Genomic DNA, 16,310 nt, shown 5'->3' with positions numbered 1-16,310 from the left:
AGAAAAAAAAATTGCACCTATTTCAAAAGCTACTTATTTATTTGCAAGTAAACCATGCTTTTTTTAGAGGAGAAGCTTGTTTGTGGACTGCTTCAGGAATCATGTTTACTCACACTTTAGGAGATTAGAGCAGCAAGGGGGTGGGAATGTGCTGAAGCTCTCTTAAAACTAAGTTTCTTTCCTGGCAGCATGGAAGTGCAACAGATACTTATTTTGCAATTGTGGTCAAAGAATGCTAACGATAGACCCACCACCAAATCCTACAGCTGTTCAGCCTAAGCACTAGAACAACTACAGAACTACCCATTTCATCTTCTGCAACAGTGTAAGGACGTATATCCTGCTGTGTTTGGCTTTCAATCGCCTCCTTGTAAGCCTCCATTCCACATTGAGGTTAAGAAGGTTTTGCTTCTGCCCGAAATATGAGTTTCAAAACCCCACCCACCCAGCTAATTACCAAACTTATTAGAAAAAAAACCATCCTCCCTCCTCAAACCAATTAAAGTATTAACTGACAGCACTATCACATGAGCTGCCTGTTGCACCCAATAGTGGTAGCAGGGCCCTGGGTATCAAAAAAGACACATTTATGAATTTTGAAGCAAGCTGGCTGTGGCAGATGATCAACATGATGGGAAGGGAATTATTAAAAACCGTAAGCTTATTGTTTCCAGCACTCTACTGGAGAGTAACGTGCAATTTGATTCTCACCCTTAATTTGTACATTCTCATGGGAATTTGGCAAGGTTGCTCTGAAGAAGAAAGTTGGAAGAGCTCTTGCAAAAGACACTGTGCTATGCCAGATCAAGCCAGCTATCAGTTATTTACATTCATTTCAAAGGACACAAAGGAAATCACTTATTTCCACTATATCTGCAGTTTTTAAAGAGAAACCAGTTAGGACAAAGCTGATCCTAACATGGGACTTGCCCATGCAGACCAACCAGCATAGTGACTCCGGAGTAAACATTTAAGTATGCTAAAATGAGCCTGAATTAATTCCCAACTACAGAGACTATTCCAGGACTCAGCAATCTCAGCAGGGAACACACACGTTAGGAAGTCACCCTGAACTTGCACTACTGGGATGTTTCCTAGTGCAGGCAAGAGACTGGCTACAAGGGAAAGTGATCTCTGGTCTGCACCTTCCAAGCCACCCAGGAGAATTTTTAAGAAGCCTATTTTAAGCACCAGTTTCAGGAACTCTAAGGAGGAATTTGGCTTAGCCACTCTCACAGGATTAAAGCGCACACCTAATTCTCCCAGCCGTTAAATAAAAGGACTGCTATGCTAACACACAGCAGTGCACTCCATCCTTTCAGATCAGGGAAATAAACTACCAACATAACATGCATTTCTTCAGAGACATTGCTGCATGCAGAACTAGAAAACACCCACAAGCCTCACTACAAGCTAAGAACCCTATTGTGCTATCTGGAGTCTGAACGACAGGGACAGAGGGGAAGAAGAACCACCCTTTACTCGCACATGCAGCAACATCCACCTTAACTAGACAACAGTTAAGTGACATCATTGAGTCTCCCACATCCAAGCTGCAGATCCTGCAGCGTAGAAACCACAGCCAAGGGAGGCTCTCCCTCATCTCTCCTTCAACACCTCCAAAACCAAATAAGACTTCCCCATCTCTGCACACAGGCTGAAAGAGATAAAGATAACCACCACTGCAGTGGTCAGTAAAAAGCAGCAGTATGTTCATCTTCTATCCACAAAGATGAAATAAAGATGAGGTAACCCTCCAACTCCCCAAAACTGAGTTAAGCAGGATGAAGAAGATCCAATGCTACAACACAAGAGCTTAGCATGTGGACAAAACAGCAACTGAAACTTAAGTCATAATTTAAACTGTTATCTGGAAACAACATTCACCAATTCACAAAGTTTTTTTTTCAAGATAACCTAGTCAGTTAATAAAAGCTGAGCTCAAATAACCCCCACTAGATTTTCCCTCTCAAACAAATCACCCCCCAGGGACTGAGCTGTTCCATGGTACTTTGATCAGATCTCCCCGGGTATGAACAGTCTGGTGGCACCCCAGATAGCCTTTCTTTTTCCAGCACAGGAGTCCACATATCCAAACTGCCTGAAATTTCACTTTACTTTGAAAGCTCCCTCCTGTACAGGCCACAGAACATTATTATTTATTATTTGGCTTGCAGAGAGGAACAGACTTTGAAAGGAAATCAAAAGATGTTTGTTTCTTTCTCATAAGCAAGAGCTTCTAACAAGAATTAAGATGCATTTGTCAAGTCAGCACCACCTACAACCAAGAGAAAGACAGAAAGCCTCAGTCCCGTTCTGATGCAACTAATACATGAGCTACAACAGATGTAGAAAGGGTCATGTCTCTGCTGAGCCTGTGGTCCCGAAGCACAGGGTAACCTGGGGAAAATGATCAGTAACTCTGAAGTGCAGCACCAACAGGTGCTTTGGAATACATTTTAAGAGATTGAAATGATTTATGAGTTACAAGATCAAAGTGTCAATCAAAGTAACTGGAACACGAGCAGAGAGCTGAGGTCAGCTGGCTGAGCCTATGAATGGAGCTAAAACGCCTTGTTTATCTCAGCACGTGTGTGCACAGAGCCTGAAAGGCACCCGAGCAGCCCACCCACTCCTCCCTGTCAGGCCAGCTGAAAAAGCACAGAGAAGACACAGCCAAGGAATGGGCGCGGATTCCCGTCAGTGGTTCTCACTATAAGGGACAGATGAGTGGAAAAAGCAAGAAGGAAAACAACCTTGCTTGGCACCATGCCCACACACACATCCCAGTGCGGTGGGGAAAAAAAGGCTGGGGGATGAGCAGATCTGGCAGATGTCTAAATACTGGTCACCCACAGTCCAGAATGCACCTTCCCACAGCCCTGTGTGAGCAGGAGCCCGAGGCCCCCCTGCAGAGCTCTGGTGTTGCAGCAGGTGGATGCTGACCACCCCAAGCAGCACCTCCCCACCGCGCTCCCGCCGCAGGCACGAGCCCACCTTTCTTGAACTCCTCCAGCATGGCATCGAGCTTGGTGTCATTGAAGACAAAATGCAGCGGGTGGTTGTAGAAGCGGGTGATGGTCTTGAGCGGCGTGCAGTCGTCGGGGTCCACAAAAGCCAGGTCCTTGACGAAGAGCAAGTCCACGATGTTGGAGCGGTCGCCCTCGAACACAGGGATGCGGGTGTAACCGCTCTCCATGATCTCGGACATGGTGTTGAAGTCCAGCACAGCCTCGGCAGCGATCATAAAGCAGTCTCGGAGGGGAGTCATCACGTCCTCCACGGTCTTGGTGCGCAGCTCCAGGGCTCCTTGGATAATGTTGAGCTCCTCCTTGACTAGGTCGTTATAAGGGTCGGTGACCCGCAGCATCTCCAACAACTTCTCACGGTTATAGACCGTGCCGATCTCCTGGCCCAGGACACAGTCCAGCAACTTGCTGACGGGGTAGGAGGCCGGGAAGGTCATCATCATGAAAAACTTGGTGAGGAAGATGGTGTTGGCGCCCACGGCCAGGCCGTGCCGAGAGCAAATAGCCTGCGGCACGATCTCGCCGAAGATGACGATACCGATGGTGGAGACCACCACGGCCACCAGCCCGGAGCCGGCAATGTCGTCCAGCAGGATGGTCAGCGTGGTGTTGACCAGGACATTGCCCAGCAGGAGGGAGCACAGCAGGTAGTTGCCCTGGCGCCGCACAGGCTCGATGCGCTTGGCGTAGTTCTTCTCCTTGTCCGTGCCACAGTTCTGCACGATGCGCAGCTCCATGGGGTCCAGGGCCATCAGGCCCAGGTTGAGGCCGCTGAACATGCCCGAGAGGCACAGGAGGAGCGAGATGAAGATGACCTGCAGCCAGAAGGGCAGCAGGAACTTCTTCTCCTCGCCCACGATCATTTTGGTGTCCTCGCCGTCGTGGTAGATCCAGGTGGTCTCGCCCCAGGGGGGAGGTCCCGCCGGGCCCTCGGCGCCCGCCAGCCCTCCGGGAGCGCCGGGCCCCAGGGCGGCGGCGGCGGGGGCCGAGACGGAGGTGCACAGGTAGTAGGACTTGCTCTTCTCCGTTTTGCGCAGGGGCTTGATCTCGATCTCGATGATGCCCGAGGTGCGGCGGTTGAGCACGATGTGCGGCAGGATGATGATGTCCGAGGTGCGGATGCCGCAGCGCTGCGGGGCCCCGCCGCCGCCCGCCGCCCCGCCGCCCCCGCCGCCGCCGCGCCCCGCCGGCCCCGCCGCCGCCCGCCCGCCCCGCCGCCGCTCCTGCTCCGTGAAGGCGATGCGCGACCACGTCTCGTTGTTGATGTTCTGCCCGTAGACCCGCAGCTTCACCCGCGTCCGTTCGCTCACCCGCAGCGCGCCCCCCTCCATGAAGGAGACGTCGTCCGTGTCCTCCAGCCGCAGGCCGATGATCACCGTCTCCTCCGCCGCCGGCGGGGGCACCACGGCGGCGGGCGGCGCGGCGGCGGCGGCGGCCGGGGGCCACCGGGCCAGGCAGCCGCCGAGCAGCAGCAAGAGCAGCACCCGCGCCCCCCGGCCGCCCCCCGCCATGTTCCCACCGGGCAGCGCGGCCATCTTTAGTCAGGGCTCGGCGCCGCCGGGGCCCCGCATCACCGCGCGGCGCCTGCGGCGTGCCCCGGCTCCCCCGGCGGCGGCGGTGGCGGCGGGCGCGGCGGCGGCGGCGGGCGAGGCGCGGGCTCGGCTGCCCGCGGGACCCGACGGGCGGCGACTGCCGGGCCGGGCCGACCAGCGCCGCCTCTACCCGCGCCCGCCCCGCCCCGCCCCGCCCCGCCCCGCCCGCCGCCGGGGGGAGGGGCCTCCGGACAGCTCCGCCAATCAGCGCCCGCCCGCCGGCCAATCAGCGCCGGGCCCCGGCCCCGCCGCGCCCCGCCCCCTCCCCAGCCCCGGGGGCGCGTGACTCCGGTGTGTACGCCGGGCGCGCGGGGGCGGGGCCGGCCGTGCGGCTGCAGCCAATGGCGGCGGCGCTCGGGGCCGAGGGGGGCGGAGCCTCAGGAGGGGCGCGACCAATGGGGGCGCGGTGCGGCCGGCGCGCGCGGCGCTCGGCAGGAGCGGCCCCGGGAGCGCTCCCGCACTGGGGCTCGGGGCGGCCGAACGGGCCGGGCCATCCCGCTCCCCCTGCCGCTCCCGCCCGGCCCACGGCGATCCCGCCGCTCCCCTCGGACCCGCCGCGCCGCTCGCCCCCCTCAGCGGCCCGGGAGCGCCGCCCCGCGTCCGCGCGCTGCCCCGGTCGGCGGTCGCGCAGCGCCCCCTGGCGGCCCCGGCGCGCCTCGCAGGCCCGGCTCGACGGGGCGCGTCCCGGTGCCTCCCGCCGGGACCTGCTGCCGAGGGGGCGGCTCTCTCACCCGTGACCCTTCCCCGGTGGGCCCCGAGCCGCCGCCGGTGCAGTACCGTGGGGCGTTCAGAAATGGAGCTGTGGCACTGCGGCCCCGGGCACCATCCGCACCGACATCTCGGTTGTGCCGCGCCTGAGAGCGGAATTAAGCATTAAATACTGAACAGGGACGGGCCGCGCTCCTCCCTCACCTCCGCTCCGCCGCCCCGTCCCCAGGGTGGGATGAGCGGGCCCGGGGTTTGGAGCCCCCGTTGAGGATGTCCAAAGCCGCCCCGGCTGTCCCGCCCCGCTCATCCCGAGTCCATGAACGCACCGAGGGCCGGGAGCCCCGAGTCATGAGAGCGCCTGTAAATCCCCGTGTGCCGCATCCCACCGCCCCGAGAGCCCGGCTGTTCCCAAGGCTTGGGCTGCTGTGCCGCAATCCCGCTGGGGCAACACACACCCCGCACCGGGACCATCGCTCCGTGCCCGTCCGTTATGGAAGAGTTCAGCATCCTGGACAGCCAGACACGAACAGCTGTGGGAGCAACCCGTGTGCCTTGTGGTGGCAGTGAAACAGCCTCCCTGCTGTTTAGGTGCTTGGAAAATGGAAAAATGAATTGTGCAGGGCAACCCAATACAGTGTGGAGCAGAGCACAGTGCTCTGGGGGCTCTGGTCCCAAGGCTTTCCTGGTCCCAAGCCTCATTCAGCTTATCCTAAGGGAATTCTGCAGGCCTGCTCCCCTAAGGAGGTGACAGGTGTCCCTGAACCACAGTGATGCCCTGCTAACTATAGAGTTAGCAGGAATTCAGGAATCCCTTCCCTTTCCCCTTGGAGTGAATCAGACCATCACAACCTCTGGCTGCTGCCATCACAACACCCTCTCTGCCTGCCGAGGGGGGACACCAACACCGCAGAGCTTCACACCAGGAAAATGGGATTTTGGCCATCTCTACAATCACAGACTGGGGTGTTGGACAGATTATGTTGAGGTTCCTCACATGGGATGTGGCTTCAGGACCTTTTCTTTCCATACACTGGGGGCTGAAAACCCCAAGGCTGTGGATGCACAGGTCAAGCCAGGCAGAGGAGACACCACTGCATCCACAGCCTAGTGAGGACCTCTACTTTAATGCTCCACATCAAAGCCAATTCTCTTAGCTGCTTCCTCCCTGACATGCTGAGAATTTGGGAAAAACAGTGCTATGCAAATGCAGTGGCATTTAAGCCGTGGCCTTTTTCTGTATGCACAGAGCAGGGATCTCACTGTGGGTGCAGCTCTTCCCAGGCAAGTTGAAAGGCCATGCCAGGGATTCATGTCTTTTTAATGAAGGGCTTTGCAGGTAGGACCCTCCGCCCCACCTGCTCTTCCATTCCCACTGGGAAGGCTGTCTTTGATAGCAGGAGCTAATTGCTGCAAACCTCCCAGGATGAGCTGTTTGGGGACTTGGATGAAGTCTTTTTAAGTAATCTAGGAAGAGGGCTGGGGGTGGGGGGTGTGTATTAAACAGCTTCTTCCTCCCAAGGCCCCATCAGCGAGGTCACTCCACAGAATTTCAGAACGATTTCAGGTGTCCTGAACACCTGGACCCTCCTCAGCCACTGCTACTGCCATGGCAGAGCATCCTTGGCACTGGCCCTTGTTTCTTTTTGAACCCAAATTTTTTTTGGGTCTTGCTTCTTAACTTCCTCCATGCCACAGCAAGATGATGCTTAAAAGGCAGAGATGGGAAGTTTGGTCCCTTCTGGAAAATCACCGTGTGAGGAGGAGTGCAGATGGTCCCTTATTTCTAAGTTTAGCTGTTCAGTGGCCTCCAGCCTTTCCCAAACACCTTCTGTGGGCCAGGTCCTGTGGGATTCTTGCTGGGCAGCAGAAATACAGCCCATCACCTCCCACCACAGCCTAAAAACCCTTGCCCCTTGCTCTTTGCCTGCTGTGGGATGCAGCTGAATGCATTTCTGCTTTTCCAGAAATGCTGTATTTCCCTGCAAAACTCTGCAGGTGTGATGCCTGCAGGAGACTCAGGGCTTTCCAACTATATGGAGTCCGGGGGAAAACAGAAGCCTCAGTGGCACTGCACAGGGCAAGAGAGAGCAATCCCCATCTCCTGGAATAGGCTGCAGGGCTGCAGGTGAGACAGAGACTGTCCCTGCCTGTGTGCCCAAGCTGTGCAGCCACTGTCAGCCCCACACTGGGGGGACCCACAGGACAAGTCCCCACTGCCACCAGGCACAGCCTGCCCCACCAGCCCCCCCAGGGAAGCACAGCACCCACAGCCCTGTGGCAGCTACAAGCAAGCACACAGCCTTTGAGCTCAGACATGTATTTGCTCTCTGGTGGAAGATGTCACTGGGGCCAGCTCCTCTTGCCCCACTGACTTCCAGCGGTGGTGTGGTAACACCACTTCCACTCAGCAGCACCCTGGGGGACCACAGGTGCCACCAGGACAGCAGGCAGGACCTGGGGCTGCCAGCCGCTCCAGCAGCTGGAAGGGATCACGGATCTTCTCCTGAAAGACAGAGAAAAACCCAGGGCAGGATCAGGCCAGTGGGAAGCAAGAGGCACCTGAGAAAGTGGCTTCTGCCCCTCGCTCAATTCCTGCCAGCAGAGCAACCCAAGCAGACCTTCCTTTTAGCTATCATGGGGGGTAGCTCCTGGGTCACTCCAGCTGCTTTTCCCTTGCAGCAAGGAAGAAACCAAGAAGCCAAGTCTGGGACTTTGGCTCTGCTTTTATCTGAGAAATGCCACCTCTTTGGACAGAGACCTGAGAAAATCTCCTCAAGTACAAGGCTGTATTTCAGGGATACACAGCTGCAGCGGGTTATCTCCCTTATCTCTCCTGGCCCATCTACAGGCTGGAGAGACCACCAAGGAGAAGAAAGAGGCTTCCAGCAGATAGAATGCTTTGTGCTACAGGGTCAGGGTTGGCAGCCAGGGCCAAGCTGCTCTTCCATCAGCAGGCAGGAGAGCAATGAGCAGGAAGAAACTGTGAGGATGGGCCATCACCTCCCTGGGGCAGGCTGTGCACAGCCATCCCTCAGGGGAAGGACGACTCCCCTTGGGAGACCACACGGAAGTCCAGCTGTCAGCCTCACCAGTCCCCATGGACGTGTTGGGGTGCTTAGAGCAGACCCACCTTTGGAGGCCTCCAACTTGGGCTGGGGTATGGTTTGTCCCAACTCAGGCACCAGGCACCACTCTTGGTGTCCCATGAGCCCAGAAGGACTCAGGTGTCCCGGTATCATGCCACAGCCCTTCTGATACCCCATAGCCACTCTGATGGCATGGGACACCCATGTCCCAGTTCCTCAATCCAGCCACAGAGCTGCCCTTTACTGACCTTCACTCCCTTGCAAGAGCAGCCCTGCAGTGCTGCAGCATTGGCCCCGCCAGGTCGGATCAGGAACTCATCTGCAAACCTGGAGCTCTGCAAGATCGCAGCCATCTCAGCATCCACGTCCACCACCTCTCCTTCCTGTGGGCAGAGGAATGGTCACAGGCCTGGGGTCCTGGATATATGTCCCAGGGGACTCCAGCCACCCAGCCAGATGACAGGGAGAGTGAAAGCAGGAACATGTCTTGGCCCAAAACCTGAAGAAACACCCACAAACCCCAAGCATCAGGCTTCAAACCATTCTGGGAAGCCACCATGGATGCCCTGCTTCTAAGTTTACCACAAAACAGTGCATACATCTGTCTCCCTTTCCTGTACATTTGGACTCCCCTGGTTTTACCCAGCTCCCAACCACTATCCCCTCTGCCAAAGCTCGCCCCCCAGATCACAGAGGATGCTGCTGAGTAGCAGCTTCGTCAGCTTTAACTCTTCCCTACCGAGCCCCAGCATGCCTCCCCAAACCTTGAAAGTGAAGTTGGCATCAAACACCAGCTCTCGCTCGTGCCCCACGATCCCGCCATTGTAGATGACTTGTCCTGGCCCGGCCCAGCTGCTGCTCAGCACCTTGAACAGGCGGAAAGTTGCAGAAACAAAGCGGCAGTCACCTACAAGGGAGAGGTTAGTGGCTTGGACACTGAACACCTGGGCTGGGATTGCAGCAGAGCTTCCCACAGCTTCCCAGAGCTGACACTCCCTGGCTGGATCCTCACCGATGATGCTCTCCAGCTCCTTGTTGCCAATGGTGATGGGGCTGGCGGTGACCAGACATGGGGGGCTGAACCCCACCTCCTCAGCAATGCTGTACAGGTCTCTCCAGTACAGGGCTCCTGCCAGGCATTCTCCTGGCACGAGACCACAGAGATGGGGGATGAAGGCCAAGGTCCAATCCCTCCCATGCCATGTCACCCCATCCCACAGCCCTACGCACCCCACAGCACCCGGTGTTTCCGGATGGTCTCGCTCAGGCGTTGGCTGGTGTAGACATCACTGAAGTACATCTCTCCTCCGGGCTGCAGGGAAGGGAAACTTCAAGAAGCAAAGGGACAAAAGGGGCAGAGAGAATTTGGAACCCTCTAATCTTACCCTGCCTGGAACCCTCTGCAGAGATGGCCTCCCCTGACCCCATCCTGCATCCCTGCCTTGCTGGATCCCATTTGCTGCTTTTCAGTGGCACCCCAACAAAAGGGGCACCCCAAGCCTGCTTTTCTGCCACGGGCACCAGCCCACCATCACCTTCAACACACGGAAGGCCTCCTGCAGCACAGCCCTCTTGTCAGGGGCAAGGTTGATCACGCAGTTGGAGCTGTGGAGGAGGAGACCAAGGTTATTTGCACCCTCTTGCACACTTAGCACCACCAGCTGCTGTGTGTCTCATCACTTCACACAGGACTTGGAAACACCAATTTGACCATGAAAAGGGCAGTTTATATTCCCAGACTCTAGCCCAGACTCTGGCTTGGAATTTCCCTTTTCCTAACATGTGCTTCTGAAGCAGGTGACCCACTGGGATGCAGACCCAGTCCACAGCCCCAGGAAGCAGCAGGACTGGGGGTGACTGTGGCCTGCACGGCACCTACATGACAATATCGTAGCTCTCATCAGCCAGCCCGGCATCACCCAGCTTCTCCATGTAACCATGGAAGAACTCCACGTTCGGCTTTCGGTAGCCAAACTTATCCATGTGGTAGGCAACGTGCTTCTTTGCCACCTCAATCTGGCAGGAGGAAGGAAATGATGTGGGGGGCTGCTGGGAGGATGAGGGGGAGCCCCAGCTCTGTGCCATACTTGGCCCTCGGTCATATCTATCCCGGTGACGTGGCCCTGCTCCCCGACCAGCTGGCTCAGCAGGTAGCAGTCCCGGCCACTGCCGCAGCCCAGGTCCAGAATCCGGCAGGATGACAGGTACTCGGGGACCACCAGACCGCAGCCGTAGTACCTGGGTGGATGCTGAGCTGAGCTGTGTGCAGGTGCCCCACGGCCAAGAAGGGGCTGCAGCCCATGGGGATGCAGCAGTGGAGGAGAGAGCCTGGGGTTTACCTGGCCACCACCTCCTCATGGATGCGCTCCAGAGCATCTCTCACCACCTTGGAAAGGGGCCTGGCTGAGGTGACACACACATTGGTTTTGAGGTCCTCTGTCTTCTGCAGCTCTTTGCCATAGTAATCCTGAGATGGAAAGGACAGAGGCCACTGAACTGTGCCAAGCTGAGCCCTGGGAGCTTCCCATGCTCTAAAACATGGGGGTTCTGCCTGCACTCAGCCTGTACATCCCCACAATTATTCTGGCACTGGCACTCTCCAGCCAAAAACTACACTAAGATCAGGCACCCCTTTGCCCCCATCCTCCCTACCTCCCTTTGCTCACACGTACTGATGTGTTTTTGCAGGAGATAATTTAATTCCCGTTTTCAGTAACTTTTCAGTCTGCAGCCACCATTTCCCTGGCTGAGAAGGGTGCAGGGATCAAGGGCAGGGAAATGCCAGGTTGCTCAGTCTCCCTCCCTGTGCACAACAGGAGCAAAGCTGCCAACTGTACCTGGCATTTTCATCTGGGCCCCGAAACAAGCTTTATCCTCCCATGGCAGCAGGAACTCTGGCACAGCCCTGCACAAACCCCCTGCCCAACTGCCCCATCCCTCCGCCAGTTCCCATCCACGCCCCTCACCTGCACCTCCTGGTGGATCTGCTCTCTGCAGGGAGTTGTCACTGCAACGGGAACGTGGGGCTGGTGGCTGACACCACAGAGATGGGCACCACACCAGGTCCTCCCAAGGGCTCTGAATCCCCATCTTCCCCCAGATACCAGAGCACTTTTTGCTCTCTCCCAGCAGAACCCTGAGAACCCCCGCAAACTTGCAATCTAATAGGTGCCCCAGAGGGCACCTGACAACATGCCCCCACCCCAAAAAAACCCCAGTCCCAGCTGCCCTGGAGAGATGAGCCCCTGAGCATCCCTGTAGGGTAAATCCCCCCTCCCCTGCTTTGCAGAGAGCCCCTGGCCCCAAGGGCAGCCCCAGCACCCCCAGCAGAGGCCCTGGCCTGTCTTACTGCCTCCAGCCGCAGCGCCCAGCCGGACTCTGCCCAGCCGGGCCACGCTCCTCCCCGACACCCGGTGCTGTCCCGGCATCCCGCGCTGCCGGACCCGCCTCCCGCCCCGCACCGGCCCCCGCCCGCCCGGCCCCGCACACGGCCTCGCCGGACACGGGCACGGCGAGGGCTGCGGCCCCGCTGCCGTCACTCACGGTTCTCACTGCACCCACTCCCCCAAACCCCACCCTGCTCCTGTTCCCCAACAGCTCTGCGCCTCCACGGGGCAGCCCTATCCCTGCTCGCCCCAAAGGCAGGGAGACGCGAATTTAATGCGGCAGCACTGCTGTGGCCTCTGCAGAGGACAGGACCTTGGGAGGGGCGAGCCACCTGCAGCAAGGTCACACTGCCTTTGCAAAGCCCTCTGAGCTAAAGAAGAATGGGGGATCCTTGGGCAGCAGAGACCCACCATCCCAAATCTCCCTGATGCACAGGGACCGCCAGCAACAGAACCCACAACAGACTGCAGCAGTTTGATGGTGTTCAGGACAGCTTTTATTCCCAGCAAGAAAGTCACAGGGAAAACTCTCATTCCCAAAGTGCACCTACAAAGCTGGGCTTTGTAGAATGTAGAATTCTGGGGTCAGAATGTCACCCAAGGCAAAAACACTGGCAGTGATGGTGAAACCTAGCTCGAGAAGGCTCTGCAGCACAGGAGCCAGGCTCCAGCAGCATTCCAACAGGAATGTGGCAGACCAGTGTCAGCTCTCAGCCTGCCTGCTCCTATCAGCTGGTAAAAAGCACACTCAGGGAAACAAGTGCTTCCCGTGCACTCCAAGTGCTCCAGATAAGTGACTTACCAAAACCAACACACAGTATTTATAGCTGGTCCTGGATGTGAACAGGTCACTAGTCTTCAAGAAAGCAGTGTAGAACTGAGCATACCAGTTGGTGATGCGCTCCTGCCTGCCTCCCAGATGGGCCTTTGGATACCTTCCCAACCAGATACAAACACACACCACAGCCAAGGCTGCTTCATCAAAAGCTGGAGCAGCAGCCCAGGAAAAGGAATGCAGTTGAAGGCCATATACAGCACATATGGGCTGGCAAAGGGATGATGTTCCAAACTCTGGCAGAGAGGAAAATAAGATAACCTCTGAGGAGGATGATGGCCAAACCACATCCAGCTAGGCCACTGGCAGATATGTGTGCTTAAGATTCCTACTTTCAGAAATTCTGTGCTGGGACTAACACCTTAGCCTACACTGAAGCACCTCTCACCCACCCAGGCACTTGCAGCTCACACTGATTAAAATGCCCTAAATAAACTGCACTCTGTTCCACCTCTGTGGCTAAATACAGACCAGTAGCAAACTGCAGGCACCAGCATTTAAATGCCATGCCTCAACTCCGCATTTCTTGCCAAGGGTCCTGGTGTGGGCTGAGCACCTCACACTACATGGGAAGTAAGCAGACACGGGAATTATTGAGGAGCAAAGTTTCAGGGAGTTTGTTTCAGCAAGGTGCAGGTGCGTGGTTGAGCATTCTGGAGCAGAGGTGTGGATGCAGGCACACCAGAGGGGGCCATGTGCCCAGAAACACAAACTCTGCACATATCCCAGCTGACATCCAGCATCATCCAGATATAGTTCTGAGCCCCAGGGGCTGGAGGGAAGAGGACGCTTCACTCCCTCAGTGCTGGTCGAGATTTCCTCGTGCCTTCAGCTCCCCTTCATTTCAGCAAGTGACTCAGCTGGTCCTGAAGGTTTGAGGAGCGCTCCACACTGGGCACCAAACAAGAGAAGGTTCACGGTGAGATCTGCTCCCAGCCCTGCTGTGCTGCCTGTGCCCGAGGCACCAGAGCAGCTCCAGAGCTGACACCACAGCAAAGAGAAACCCTGGGGTCCCCTGACTCCCCTCTGTGTCCCCACAAAGCAAACCTCACTTCCTGCACCCTGCTGTACACAGTTCTGCTCCCACCACCCTCATCTCCTTTCACAAGCAGCCTCACTCACTCTATTGCATCAGTGAAACAAAAGGAAGTTTTTGATATGAATCCCATCTCTTCACTCAAATTTCCATCTCTTCACAATACTGAAGCATTATGCTGCTGGGCCAGCATCTGCCTTGAAGGCAGCTGCAAAAACCTTTCCATTCTGCTTTCCCCCATCCAACTCCATCACCCTCCCCTTTCCACTCCCACACGTGTGTCCCCCAGCTCCTCCCAGAACTCACTTCTTTTGAATTGCTTCTTGCCTAGATGAGAAAAGGAAAGACAAAAAGAGCATTAAAAAACCAAAACCTTAGTCACGGTTTGTGTTACGTCAAACAAGGACTCAAGAGGCCAAAACTCCAGAGTGTTTCTGAATTAAGTCCTGGGGGACAGAAGCAGCACTGGCTTCTCCTTCTTAGTCCCAGGGACATTATATACACTCATTGGAGATACAGTGCATAGCAAACAGGAGGCAAAAATTTCAGCTCCCACCCTAAAACAGACTGAAGAGGGCTGGAAAATTCCAGCTCCAGGGCCTGCTCAGCTTTGAAGAACTGAAAAAGAGGGATCAGTCTGAGCTGGTGGCTTCATGCAAAGTCTTTATGGAAAACAGAGAAGGACTGAGGGATCCACTCAGCCCCAAGAGAGAAGGCCTACTTACTGGTACTGTAGATGAGTAGTTATTATGGCCATTTTTCTTAAACTCTGTGGAGAACAAAACGAAGAATGAATTCCTGCAGAAATCACAGTGCAAGCCATCCTAATGCCCTGGGGTGCTCCTCCAGCACAGCCACCCCTGTACTGCTGCACTACCTCCAAATTCACCCCCACTGGTATCTGTCAGCAGTGGCACACTTCCCTCTCCTTTCCCAGTGGCAGGCAGAGACACAAGTGCTTTGTTTTAGCCCACAGTCCCTCCAGCTTTCTGTCAGAGAGGGCACAGCCTGAGGGCTGGCTGGCCTGCAGGACAACAGGAGTCCAGCAGCACTGGCTTTGAGGAAGCACTAAATTATTCTGGCCACCAGCCCTGCTGCCTGAAGTCATGTTTATTTCACCCCAGGGCTCCGGTAGCACGGCTGCAAACTGTTCTTACCACCCTCCTCTCCTCCTGTCCCTAGAAACACTGCTCCTCGAGCACAAGAACACAGCTTACATCTTCTGAGTGCAAGATGGCATCTTCTTGCATCACCATGTTTCTCGCAGCTTGACCCAGGAGCTAAAACGAAACGTACAGACCAGGCTGAGACGCTGCACCTTTGCGTTTCCCGAGGGCCCGGTGACACTTGGGGTGACACTGCGGTGCCGTGAGAGCACATGCATCGGGAACAACTGAGGCACCGCTCCTGCTTGTCACCCTGGCAGTCACCCCACCGCCTGCCACCGCCGGAGTCCCGGGGCGCTGCCCAGCCGTGCCCGCATCCCGGTCCCGCTGTCCCCGTCCCAGCCGTGCCCGCATCCCGGTCCCGCTGTCCCCGTCCCTGCCCGGACACGAGGGTGTGTCCCCTCCTCGGACTACAGCTCCCAGCACGCATTGCGTCGCCCTCCCCGCTCCCAGCTCCGCTCCGGCCCTGTAATCGGCCGCCCGCCGGCACCCGCCGCTCACCTCGGCGCTACGGGAGCCCTTCAGCACCTGCTTAGTGAGAGCGATCACGTCGGTGCCACAGCTCGTCACCTTCTCGGTCAGGAGCCCCTTCACCGAGTGGCCAAAGCGCGCCTGGGCATCCGCCGCACCCCCCGCCGCCATCTTACCCCGCCCGCGCCCCGCTCCGCCTACCCCGGGAGCCGCTACGGCGAGCGCCGGGGCCCTGAAGGGTCGGGAAGGCGCAGAGCCCGCGGTGGTCGGGGACGCTGCCGGGAGGGGCTTATGTTCCCAAAGGATTCCCCCAGGACACCTCATCGCCCCGGGCACGGACATCCACAGGCTGCCCAGCACTGACAGGCACAGACCACGGCTGACTAGGGTTTCTCAGCACTGCCCAGCGCTGACCAGGGTTTCTCAGCCCTGTACAGGCAGAACTTCCCCTGCACTGCCCAGGGCTGACCAATGGTGCCAGGGGCTGACCAGCGCTGACCAGCACTGCCGAGGGCAGCCCAGCAGTGCCAAGTGCTGCTCGTGTCTCCCCAGCACTGACAAGAGCTCACGATGAGGGATGCTCCGAGCTCATCAGCATTCCTAGTGCTGCCCATTCCCTGCCGGATCTCTGGAGGCGCTCCCAGGCTGGGGATGGATTGCAGTGCCCCTCCAGAGCCCCCAGCTGTGCTCACGGCACCCAGGGCAGACCTCGAGGGCTCAGCCGTCCCCACAGCCCTGGCCCACCACAGGGCCCTGGGGAGGGAACCCCAAGGACGGCTCCGACCCTGGGCATCCCCCGGCCCCCCCAGCGCTGGCAGCAGCTCCCCCATGGCCACCCAGGGCGGCCGTGGCCCCGCCGCCCTCGCCCCCCGCCATGTGCCCGCAGCTGCAGGGCTGGCCACGGGCCCAGCGCCCGGCTCCCCCTCCTCGTCCCCCCGATAAGGGGCCGAGCCCGCCTCAGAGTCAAGGAGACGACCCCGCCGGCGCTATAAGGGCCCCCC

At 57.5% G+C, this 16,310-nt stretch overlaps 3 protein-coding genes across 3 annotated transcripts in view; all 3 read right to left on the bottom strand.

The window, feature by feature from the left end:
• CNNM2 (cyclin and CBS domain divalent metal cation transport mediator 2) overlaps positions 1-4,564 on the bottom strand; it is a gene marked incomplete at its 5' end in the record, with an annotated part of 116,159 nt that extends 111,595 nt beyond the window's left edge. Inside the window, one exon of the mRNA XM_083865991.1 lies at positions 2,998-4,564. Coding sequence (XP_083722117.1) covers positions 2,998-4,564 — 1,567 coding nt within the window. The remainder of the gene's footprint in view (positions 1-2,997) is intronic.
• Positions 4,565-7,642: 3,078 nt separating this feature from the next.
• AS3MT (arsenite methyltransferase) lies at positions 7,643-11,828 on the bottom strand. The gene is made up of 11 exons (XM_083866680.1): positions 11,765-11,828; positions 11,382-11,422; positions 10,755-10,882; positions 10,503-10,653; positions 10,295-10,431; positions 9,951-10,020; positions 9,646-9,727; positions 9,428-9,559; positions 9,180-9,322; positions 8,664-8,798; positions 7,643-7,832 (listed from the first exon to the last, which is right to left on the bottom strand). Coding segments are annotated over exons 1-11 (1,119 nt in total). The 5' UTR covers positions 11,766-11,828; the 3' UTR covers positions 7,643-7,733.
• Positions 11,829-12,288: 460 nt separating this feature from the next.
• Positions 12,289-15,487, bottom strand: BORCS7 (BLOC-1 related complex subunit 7). The gene is made up of 5 exons (XM_083866101.1): positions 15,340-15,487; positions 14,890-14,952; positions 14,398-14,441; positions 13,979-13,999; positions 12,289-13,527 (listed from the first exon to the last, which is right to left on the bottom strand). Exons 1-5 carry the CDS (start codon positions 15,478-15,480, stop codon positions 13,476-13,478), a joined length of 321 nt encoding a protein of 106 aa, XP_083722227.1. The 5' UTR covers positions 15,481-15,487; the 3' UTR covers positions 12,289-13,475.
• Positions 15,488-16,310: the final 823 nt, after the last annotated feature.

This window comes from Zosterops lateralis (assembly GCF_965231275.1).
Source record: "Zosterops lateralis genome assembly, chromosome: 8".
Taxonomy (NCBI): domain Eukaryota; kingdom Metazoa; phylum Chordata; class Aves; order Passeriformes; family Zosteropidae; genus Zosterops; species Zosterops lateralis.
The sequence above is the reverse complement of the archived record's forward strand: the minus strand, read 5'-3'. Positions and strand labels throughout refer to the sequence as shown.

What these genes read in the sequence shown, in the direction of transcription:
- BORCS7 (XM_083866101.1), bottom strand. Translation starts at nt 15,480, where the DNA reads ATGGCGGCGGGGGGTGCGGCGGATGCCCAGGCGCGCTTTGGCCACTCG. An exon ending in AGGGCTCCCGTAGCGCCGAG is followed by an intron (nt 14,953 to 15,339) that starts GTGAGCGGCGGG and finishes GTTTCGTTTTAG; the next exon opens with CTCCTGGGTCAAGCTGCGAG. An exon ending in ACTACTCATCTACAGTACCA is followed by an intron (nt 14,000 to 14,397) that starts GTAAGTAGGCCT and finishes TTTCTCATCTAG; the next exon opens with GCAAGAAGCAATTCAAAAGA.
- AS3MT (XM_083866680.1), bottom strand. An exon ending in AGATCCACCAGGAGGTGCAG is followed by an intron (nt 10,883 to 11,381) that starts GTGAGGGGCGTG and finishes TTTCCATCTCAG; the next exon opens with GATTACTATGGCAAAGAGCT. An exon ending in CATGAGGAGGTGGTGGCCAG is followed by an intron (nt 10,654 to 10,754) that starts GTAAACCCCAGG and finishes GCATCCACCCAG; the next exon opens with GTACTACGGCTGCGGTCTGG.